An 11576-nucleotide genomic window follows, 5' to 3' on the forward strand; every position below is an offset into this window, starting at 1 on the left:
CGCCTAGGCACTTTCCTCTGGCATCAGCCTCTCGAGTGATTATGCAGTCTGAACTGTTTCCACTGGCCTCCAGAGTGACACATTGGATTTTTTTGCCCTAAAGTCTATCGAATGTATCTGTAAGCCTAGCAATGCCACTGCCATTCATGTCCAGAAGACCAAAGGAGATGATAACTGGCACTGTTTTTGGGTGGGATGGGTAATGTTTGTGCCATCACTTATGTTCAAGCACCATATTCTGTTTTAAGGGTGTTTACGGTCACAAGTACTAAATACCTTAAAAAGCCTGGGGTATTTGATTCATTAAAAAATACAAACTTTACTGCTTTCACTTGGTCATGAATGTAACATAAGCATTGGGAACTAATTTGGATGTTTGCTCACAGGACTAAATTTGGCCAGATCATCTCAAGCCACGTTTGGGTGTATACCTCACATTTTCCAAACAAATTTGTCTCATATTGTGGATGTCTTCTAAAGAGCAGATTTTCATCCAGTTTTGCTTCTTAAAATTAATTTAGCACTTTTTCAGGTAGCAATACACCAAACCATGAGAGCGTTGGTCACATGCACAGATACACACAGATTGAATGTGAACAATGGCTGGTGACATCATGACATGGATTAGCATACTAGCTCACTCTGCCCTTATGTCTCTGAGCTAAGCTAGACAGATTGCTCATTCAAAACAGGCATGCATCAGTGGTAAAGCTGTTGGGTTAAAGGGCCAGGGGTAAGCAAGAGTGTTGGTACAGAGTTATGGGCAAAATACTTGTTTTCTGAGTAAGTGGAGGTTGTTGCATAGACATTTTTGCTACATTCAGTTTTTTTTTCCTTTCAGGGTAACTCCACATAGAATTTGGCAAAATAAAGAGAACAAAATACCACCATTATCACCAAGGTAAAATACCCCCCTCCTTTCTGTGTAAGTGTGGATGTGAACGTTTGTTAGTCTGGTTAGTCTCCTGCTGGCAGCTATGAGGCAAGTTTAAGGCTTGTGAGCAAATAAATCTTGCTTTTTGAGTACCAAGGACCATAAGTTACAGAAACATCCAGAGGCTGCGTTAACATGGCTATTCTTGACATTCATCAGAAAACATGCTGACATGGGAGTTCCTCAATCAAGAAACAAACCAACACCACGTTACAAACAAACACAAATCACAAACCTCATACTTTATATTAAATAATTTTAAAAAAGTAAAAAAAAGAGACAACTAGAAATGTTCGTAACAACTTTTCCTGTGTGTTGGATAAGATTCCCGAGAACAACATGCCGCTAAAGTCAGTAATATGACTTTTTAAATCTATATCTATGTTTTAAATCTTTAAAATATTATATTCTTTAAATTTTGGATTGATGCTGTTTAAAGAGAGAGATAACAATAATGTTTTTACAGGAGCCTAAAATGTCTATTTAAGCATAACCCATTGTAACCCATTAAAATTCCTGATGAGCTATTAGAGAACATTTTATTGATTTTAGATTGACTTTAAAAAGGAAAAGAGAAACATCATGAACTTCTTAGAAGAATAACCTCTTAGAAACCTAGAAACCTGAATATTGTTTTCTGTTTGAAGCTTTTGATTCACTATTAAATAATGAGTTAAATTATTCAGAAGTCCAGTGGCAGAAGTAAATGCCGGGGTTGCTGAAGCTGTGTTTGCACCTGATACACAAAGCCTCCTCCAGCCTTCTAGCTATGTGAACAGCCCAGGAGTTTGTATAAACACCTGGACTGGATGCAGATTGTACATGAACAAGAAGAGGCAGCAAGTGCAAATAAGTTGTATTGTATTAAAAAAACTATTTTTCTTGATTAATAGTCAACAGGTAGGCCGCTCAGGTTGCGCAGCAGTAAAACACGCTGAACACCAGAGCTGGGATCTCGAATACATCATACCGAATCTCAGCTCTGCCTGCCAGCTGGGCTGAGCTCCCACATGAACAACGACTGGCCTGTTGTTCAGATAGGGGTGGGATATTAAAGCCAGATAGGGACCCCCTCATAACTAATGCAATAAGGAACGGGAAAAAGAGTGCTGTCAGGGTGTGTCTCTCTGTACACAGTGCTGATCCGCATTGCACTCGTCAAAGTGTAGGTGACAAAATGCATACGGCTGCTGCCCACGTGTCGGAGGGGGCGAGGGTTAGCTTCGTTCTCCTCAATCAGAGCGGGGATCGGCATTGGTGGAGAGGAAGCATGACGCAATCGGGCAATTGGATGTGCTAAAAGGGAGAAAATGCATATAATAGTCAACTTTTTAGCTTTCTAGCATCTACATATTTAAAAGCATAATAATGTAGAATTAATATTAATGCTTGCTGTTTAAACCATAAATAACTGCACTTACTCCTAATCCCCTTTGTATTTGCATTGTATTTGTGCAAAATTATAGTTAATATATTTAGTATATGAATTAATAAACATATCAAATCCAATATGATAAAAATTTAGTGTTTAAATCCATATCTTCATCGGTACATAAGTAATCTTTGGTAAATACTAAAATCTTTTACATGTTTACTTAGGATGGTTTTCTGTAATGTGGCTCCTGATCTCAGGAAACATTTGAAAAAAAAAAAAGTATTATATGAAGTGGTACACACATTAACCTTGCCTCAAGCTCCAAACAAAACTAGGTTATGTTTCTGATGTGATCTTTTATGTAAAGCATGACTGTGTTGTGTGACTGAACGTACTAACATAATCAGTAAAGGGGTATGACTGACAAAAATTCACGTAAAATACATTTTTTCATCACTGTACAGCATTTGACTGTTGCTGCAGTTAAAACAAATATTAGCTGTGTTTGAAGGTCTTGGGTGAAAATGGTTGCGTTCCTGATCAACATCCAAGGGTACAGAGTTGGACTGGGGCACTTTTTGTCTTAAAGGGTCGGCATGCACATTTGCTTGTTGCACAGAAGCACAGATACAGATGTATAAAGCAGTTGCAGAGCTACGTATGTGGTGTTTTCCTCCTGACATCCAGTTTATGGGTGTTGCATATGTGTGACATATACAGAATTAATCTTTTAAATTTTTTGGTATTTACATCCTTGCTTATGGCCAAAATCAAACTCTTAATATAAAGTACAAAAAATAATAATAACACAAAGACACAAAAGTATTGCACCTTGCAGATGGGCAATCAATTATCAGTTTGTTGTTGTGTAATATCATTTGACAGTAATGTCCACTCTGCTGGTGACCTGAAGTGAGGTTCGGGTTTTTTCGGGCTTGCTTCAGAGCCCCATTTCTGTCAGCTACATTCAAGTCCATAACACACTTTCCATTAATCGCAGACACAGCGGCATGCTCCAGGTTTACCGCCAAATTGCATCACCAATGTTATCACCAGTTTGATTAAAATTGTCATTTTTTACAAATCATAGGTAGACTAAACCCAACAGAATTCGCCGGCATAAACCTAAAGATTTAGCGCATGTGTCTACAATCGCTGATGTTCCTGCACTTTAACCTCATAGTTCATCTTTACAGGCATTTCACACACTTAAATTAGTGCCTTACCCATAAAAGCTCCTCCAAAAGTCATTTGAGTTTTGTGTTGTGTGAGGTATGAGTAGATTTTTAATCATATGTTCAGTCTCTTTTGCATTATTTACCTGTTTGTTTACATCAGTCTTCTTTTATAGAAACATTTTAACAAACAAACAAACAAACAAACAAACAAAAAACTTAAAAAAAGGCTGAAAATATTCCTGTTGTCTTTTTTTAAATGAACTGAGATAAAAGGACGGACACAAAGACATATGCAGACAAACAGAGCAGTTGGCTTTTGAATACAAACTCTTCATGAGGTGAAAAAAGAGGTGATATTCGGTCTGGATTTTACACTGCATGCATGGTCAACAAAAGTGACTACAGCTGTTTTTTTTCTATTACATAGCAGTTAAGCACCAAACAAATGAACAAACAAAAACACATTGAGATAAAAAAAAAAAACAATCAAACAAACAAACAAAAAAACATTAAAACACTAAAACTGCTCCAAGTTCTCAACTTTGTTCAGGAGTCCTTTAAGTTTGTAGGTTTGCTGTATAATTTTTTCCATTACATGTAATGTCTTTCAAAAAAAAAGTAGACATGGTGAAGCAGCTACATAACCCCTGCTCGTATGCACACAAACCTCTCACAAAGCTTGAATTTTAAATGTGTACGAAACGCCAGCTCATTTTTCACGGTACTCTCTCAGGCTGGTTTGGTTTTTCATGTTTTTAAGGTGGGGTTACAGAAAGCTTTGCTGAATAGTCAATCCATCCTAAATAAAAAGAGGGCTGCCTCTCACCTTACTTTACTGCATTCTGGTTTGTTTTCAGAGCATGGGGTCTAAGACTTGCTTCATGCTTTTATTTCATTTCCTCCTGCTGCTGTCGGTTCACATTCACTCAGTGATGGCGTCTGTGGCCAAGGCCAGCCTTGATTCACAAGATGAGGCCTGTTTAGCCTACATCATTTAGCCTCATCAGGACTCCAAGGGATACTAAGTGGAGGAAGAGGAGGTGTTGCTTACACTGTGCATGTGTTCATGGGTTTGTGGTTATTGCCCGAGTAAAAACAGGGACTGTTTGCTTTAATACTGGCTGAAAGGTTGTTGATTAGGCATGGAGTATGTTTGACAAAGGGATGGATCCCCATCTTAAAGACTCGCCATACCCAGTGGACAAAAGCGCTTAAATAAGTGCAAAATGTTCAAATATTGGGTCAAAGCCAAGAGCAGACAAGGGCATTATGCCTGCCTTGTGTACATTATTGGGACAAGAGTATTGGGACACCCCTTCTAACTTTTAAATCAATGTGTTTCAAACACAACAATTGCTAACAGGTGTAAAAAATCAATTATATAAAAGAAGATCTATGCTTCCAACTTTGCAGCAACAGTTTTGGAAAGACTCTGTGCTGTTCCAGCTTGACTGTGTCCCTGTGCACAAAGCAAGGTCTATAAAGATATGAAGAAAAGCTCAGTTTAAAGAAACTCAAGTGGCCTGCACAGAGCCCTGACCTCAGCCTTGCTAAACAGCTTTGGAATGACCTGAAACATCGATTATTGAGGCTTTCTTGACCAGCATCAGTGGCCAGTTCTACAAATGCTCTTTTGAAGGAATAGGCACACATTGCCACAAACAAGACTTGTGAGAAGCCTTCTCAGAAGAGTAACTATCATTATGGCTGAAGAGATCACACAGAGGTCACTCTATTTTAGTACCATTTGTTTTTGTAAAGGGATGTCCAACAAATTTATGGTCAGGTGTCCGAATACTTTTGACCACATAGTGTATTATTAGTGATGGGCATTTCATAAAGCCAAGTAGTTAGTTTTCTACACATTAAAAACAAGTGATTAATTACTCCTTTTAAGGACAGTCTCTTTTTTTCAACAATAATCAAATTACTGAAGGTAGTAATTTAACACATTTAAATTTTACACCAGTAAAAATGAACAATAATATTGGAGAGATATACACTGAGATCTGTAGATGGTAAAATCTGTGTCGCTTTCTTAACACGAGTAGCACAGCTTGCTAGTCTGCTGTGATGTTTTACTAAAAGCGCCACACCTGTTTCCCTACTTATACCTAAAACTGCAGAGTAACAGTAACAGCATCCTTGTCTAGAGACTCATTCCTGTGGCTGTAATATGATTTTATTAGTATTTTATTATTTCTGATAATATTAGTATTTATTTTCAATGGAACCATAGCAATTTGTATGTGGAGTCTATATATCTTTATGAATCCCAAATAGCCTTTCACTGGAGATATACAGTTGGGGCCAAAAGTCTGAGATTAGTAAAAATGCTTCTATAATCTCTTTCTGAATTCAATACAATGTTTTGTTACAAATCAAACAATTTAAAAAAGCATAAGTGAAAAGAGGAATTACACAAATTTGGGAATTTCTAAATATTTATTATGTTATTATTGGGACTTTATTGTTATTCTAAGCATGTGCTGTACAAATAAATTGATACAAATTAGCTTATTTACTTTCCAGTTGTGCCAGATACTAAGACATTCTTAAATATATCCATTTTTCAAAGGGCCTCTCGGGTGGGGCAGCAGTAAAATATGCCAGCTAACTACCAGTAAAATCTGGGGTTCAAACTACAGCAATGTGCAGTATCGGCAGGTTCGATGTCCACACATACATGACTGGCCATTTATAAGTGCCCTTGTCAGTGCACTATGAGTGTCGGTCCCATAACCCAATAAAAACAAGGATGGCTGCACCAGGTAAGAAAAACGGCCAAGTCGAGTATGTGTGACCAAATTCAACTTTTAACTCAGGTTGTTCTGCTTTTTATATAATTAGCACTAAAAAACATTGTATTTAATTGCAATAAAAGCATATGCAAAATAAAAGCATGTTCACTAATAGTCTCAAGACTTTCGCTGGCTACTGTAAGTAATGACCTTGAAACCTAAATAGTGATGCTAAGTGATATGCATTACAAAAGCCCTAATTGTTTCTTTTTACTGTATATGCTCACTATATAGGGTGTACCATAGTGACACTGCAGAAGTTACATAGTAAATTTTATATTCAATTAATGCCTTTTACACCACCATTACTGCATGGGAAAAAACGAATAATTCTGGCTGCTTTGTCATGATTAAATTATAAAGCTTAATATTTTAGATAAATTTTCCTAATTAATGTTTTCTTGTCGACCATACTTAGTTCAATCCATGTTAAGGTGTCCCCAAGTTCCAAACAACTTCCTATGCACTTTAAATGCTTTTTGCATACAGCATAAATGGGGGTTGTAAAACATACATAGTGCCTTTTTTGGCCAATACAATGTTATGTTATCTTTTTTGTGCACTTTGTTTTTTAACAACCTTGTGACTGTACACACCCAATTGTTTGACTATGTGTGCCCATCACTAAGAAACCATTCTACAAATATGAATTATTTCCCCTGATTTTGTGTTACACAAAGACATTTCGTATCAATTAAAAAAAATATCATACATATTGGCCTGGCCATTGCGGGATCTTCATCCACATCCCCATGAATTATTTGCAGCTGATTTTTTAGAGCAACAGCACAAGCTCTCTCCGTTGCCGTCCATTCCTTCCACACCAGTATCCATATGAATAGTATGGAACTGGTTCCGAATTTCCAACATGATAATTGGTCCCAAAAAAGTAGAAAAAAGTAGTAAATTCCCAATCAGCAATGTCTTTCCTTTCAGCCCTGGTTCACATGATAGATGGCTTGAGGAATGGTAGGCCCTCCTGTCTACAGTGGTATTTCAACAAGAGTGAACGCTGAGGGGTCTAGGTAAGGACAGTCTTTACATCTATGTGTTTGTCCTACATATTTTTATATGTTCTCGCTCGCGAATACGTCAGTGTAAATGTGTATAAGAGGAGGCTGTGAGGTAGCTGCTCTGTGTTCAGAGGTGAGGTAGAGCCTGTTAGCACAGAGGCAGTCTCGGAGCCACAGCTATAGGTGTGCCCAATCTGAGGTAAAAAATAAAAAATAGACAATAATCATAGTCTACCAGCCTGTTCTGCCTAAGCTCATATATTCAATGTTATGTGTGTGTGTGTGTGTGTGTGTGTGTGTGTGTGTGTGTGTGTGTGTGTAAGTATAAATGCAACACCCAGGGTGACCGAGCGTCTGTGTATTACACACAGACACTGAACTGGGTGTTTAGCAGTGCAGTACATACAGTAATGAGGCTTTGAGGTTTCTGAGGTGTGTGTACTGGGTAAAGAAGGATGCTAATACTATTCAGCGCTCTCCAATTAACTGTACAAATATGGTCTGCCTTATTTACCAGAATGGGGTCACCTGGGTTTGGGTGCCAGCAATTTTTCTCTTATGACATCTAATTATGGCTCAATCAAAATTCATGACAGGACAAAGTGCTTGTACTAAATGCTGCACTCAAGCGCTGCATGTTTGGTAAATGTTTACCACTGGTTAAAGAACACTGAGGCTAGGCAAATGAGGATAGAATTGATAAAAAAAAAACATGGCCATTTTGGGTACGCCAAATTGTAATTCCACAGCTTGTCAATCTAATAAAAAGCTATTTTTGCATTTATGCCCCTTCCCTCCCCATCTATTCGTAATTAATTCTGCAAATATAACTTCACACTGTCCAAAGAGTGAGGTCAAAGCTCCTCCTCTTACAAGTGTGCAGTTCCCAGACTGAAAATTTTAATATTCTAATAGGTCAATTTAGGCTAGTTGGTTGGAGCATGAACATTATGGTAAGTTAAAACAGTTGCATTTACACCCCCCAAAATCTACTTATTTGCAAGCTGAAAGCTACTTTTATAGATTTTCTTTATGTTATGGTGCTTGTATTATCACTAAACCTCACATGAATAAATGCCAGCACTGCTGAGATCTCAAGATCTTGGGTTTGAATTCCAGATGGTGTGATCTACCAGGTCGAGTATCCAGACACAGAAAACTGGCATTTACCAGGAATATTACTATTTCAAAAAGCCACAATCACATGTTTTTAAAATACAGCAGGATTTGTATTTTTTTTTTTTTTTTTAATCCTACAGTCAACCCTCTCAGACCTGCCAAATATGTAAAACATACCTTCAGATTACTATACTCAGCTGAGATGTTGAATGTCCCAGGGAAATTCAGACATCAAATGTACTCAAAATGTACTCAAACGTCATGTGCACTGTGTTCCTGGACAGGATTTTTGGTATTGCACAATTTAAGCCTGGTGTTATTGAATAAAGCTCTGATGTTCTCTGCTAGCTGGGATAACGCTAGCAAAGAATGCTAGGCCAGAGAGCCAATGACTGTTTTCAATTAATGACAATGCACTCAATATATAAAGCTGCTGGCACAACAAACCCAGGCACTGACCAGGCAGAGCCACATACTATCAGTATAAGGATGCACTGATTGTATATATGAGCCCCTAAATGTTCTGAATGTAGACCAAATACTCTCAAATAGTACTTGGTGCAATGGGCATACCTCCCAAATCTTTTCCAGATTGAATTAAATATAGCACCTGATTTGGTTTAGAGTTCTCCTCCCACGCGGTACGCAGGCTCACTGTAATTAGGTTGAGTCAAATGAGGTCGGTTTGATCACAACACAACAGCTATCCAGTTAAATGTAAATATAAAAGAGAGTTGCTGTACAGTTATCATTACTGGTAGCTAGGGGTGGGCAATATGGTGAAATTTTACCTTGAGATAAAGAAACTTTTCTGAGTATTGTTCCTGAGTATCGTAAAGATGTCCGTGCTTACAAACAAACTTTACAGCAACTGTATTGTTTTATGAATTAATTAATTAAGTTTAAATATATTAAAGCAGAGTAAAAATAAATCAAAATGAATTAATTATGATAAACTGATTTTAAATTTAAAACAGTCCATTAATTATTTTTGTTCATTATGCTACAGTATTTACTGTATTTCATAATATTATTTATTGTATGTTGTAATATATATTTTTATGTAGAAAGTGTCTTAAAAAGAAAGTGTTACATATAAAAATATTATTATTATTATTTTATCTAGTCATTTATTCCTTTATTTATTTTAATTTAATATATATATTTAATATGCAAGTTTTTTAAAATACATTTTTATTATTGTATATTTGAATTTTATTGAACTAACTATTGGACTAAAAATATATTTTTTTATCAGGACTAGGTTTTTTTTATTTAAAAGGCTAAAACTGTAAAATGGTGAGTGTAATAAATATAATACATATTGCCCAACCTTAGCTGTACCACTTTTATTTTATATTATATTCCTAAAATGACCTGATCAATGTCCTGGTTAAAGATTTCTGCAGTCTGGCATTATACATCTTGGCTAAATACTCTGCCAGACAAAATGCAGGTTTGAGAAGCTGGTGTGAGAGTAGTACACTGCATGTTCCTTTATGTGAATTGAGGTTACGTGTGTGTGTGTGTGTTTGTGTTTTTGTGTGTGTAAATATCTACTGAGGTTCAGGTAGATCAGTCTAAGACGAGAGACAGAAGGGCCACCTGTGAATCAATTGGTGGGGATCATATCAGGAAGGAGCAGATAAAAACTAGAATAAATATATAAAGGAGAAAACAAGCCCAGCGAGTTCCTGACCACTGCCTCAACCTTCAGTGCTGCTGGTGCGTTTGACGCGTCAAAAGGTGGCGGAGAAGGTGAGCATGTGTACAATGTGTTAGGACGAGGGTTGTATGGCATGTACATTTTTTAAAACCACTGCTCCTTTGTGACTCTCAGACCTCTTGATCCTCGAAGACTTCAAGGAAGAGCGGAGGAAACAGCTCGTTAGGACACTCCACCTTCATGTGCAGAAAACGGCTGGCGTGGCAGGCGCCGATCATGCGCAGGTCCGTCACCTTCATCAGCAGTTTGGGCCAGAAGTGGGGAATGTTGTGCTTGCGATAGTTGATGTAGTGCTCAAACGCCAGCAGGTACGTCTCCTGGCACTTCTCGATCTTCTCCACACACGTCAGCCCTGAGCGGTCTGCACAATAATAAAGAATAGTTCAACCTAAAATGACATTTGTACATTTTCTGAAAAAACAAAACAACAACGGACTCTCACTGTTTCACAAAACGCTGAACTGTTGGATTCCACTTTGTGAGAAAAATATGACATGGTGACTAGTAAGCTGTGAATTGTGGAGACCTGTTTGCGTTTAAGAAGCCATATTTACCATGTTTACCAATCCTAAAATCTCTTGTTATGGCTTCACATCTCTTCGATTTGATTTAGCTTTACTTCAACACAGCAACAGCGACTGTGAGAGATTTTTTGTACAAACAAAACATTTTATTGCATGTAAATACACCGATCAGCCATAACATTAAAACCACCTCCTTGTTTCTACACTCACTGTCCATTTTATCAGCTCCACTTACCATATAGAAGCAATTTGAAGTTCTACAATTACTGACTGTAGTCCATCTGTTTCTCTACACATCTTTTTAGCCTTTCACCATGTTCTTCAATGGTCAGGACCCCCACAGGGCCACCTCAGAGCAGGTATTATTTAGGTGTTGTTGCAGTAAGCTGCAAAATTCTCCCAGCCTCATTTTACTTTTTTCATTTTACCTTTATTCTGGTCAGGGTTGTGCCAGGTCTGGTTCCACCAGAAAATTTTGGACAGACACAAGGCAGGAATACTCTGGAAAGGATGGCAATCCATTGTAGGGCTTTAGATATTTCTTCTTCTAGACTAAGCCAGTCATGTCAGTGTAGAGACTGGCCAGCTGACAGCACCTCTGAGTCTCAGTAGTTGACTTGGATAATAGACTGCTGCCCTTTGCTCTTACAGTAAGAACGGTTTACGCCTGGTCTTTTGTTTCCAACAACGGCAATCATCTTTATCCAGGATGTTAATTAAGCTGACATGCACATGAATTGGATTATTGTATCTTCCCATTCTGCTTTGACTCCAGTGGTGAGACATGATGATTGAGGATGAGCTTAGATTACATGGGTGGTTGGTCTAATATGTTGGTCTGTATTAATCTGTATTTGTTTTTTAAATCCAGTCTTTATTTTCAATTTTCCAGTTTCTATCCAATGA

The 11576-nt window shown here is 37.6% G+C and overlaps 1 protein-coding gene across 2 annotated transcripts in view; it reads right to left on the reverse strand.

Moving 5' to 3' along the window:
• Positions 1–10109: 10109 nt before the first annotated feature.
• Positions 10110–11576, reverse strand: part of thrab (thyroid hormone receptor alpha b) — a 261868-nt gene continuing 260401 nt past the window's right edge. For both annotated transcript variants that reach the window (XM_063002834.1, XM_063002835.1), the window contains one exon: positions 10110–10507. In XM_063002834.1, the coding sequence (XP_062858904.1) occupies positions 10257–10507 (251 nt within the window). In that variant the 3' untranslated portion in view covers positions 10110–10256. The remainder of the gene's footprint in view (positions 10508–11576) is intronic.

Source organism: Trichomycterus rosablanca, chromosome 10 (genome assembly GCF_030014385.1).
Source record: "Trichomycterus rosablanca isolate fTriRos1 chromosome 10, fTriRos1.hap1, whole genome shotgun sequence".
Taxonomy (NCBI): Eukaryota; Metazoa; Chordata; class Actinopteri; order Siluriformes; family Trichomycteridae; genus Trichomycterus; species Trichomycterus rosablanca.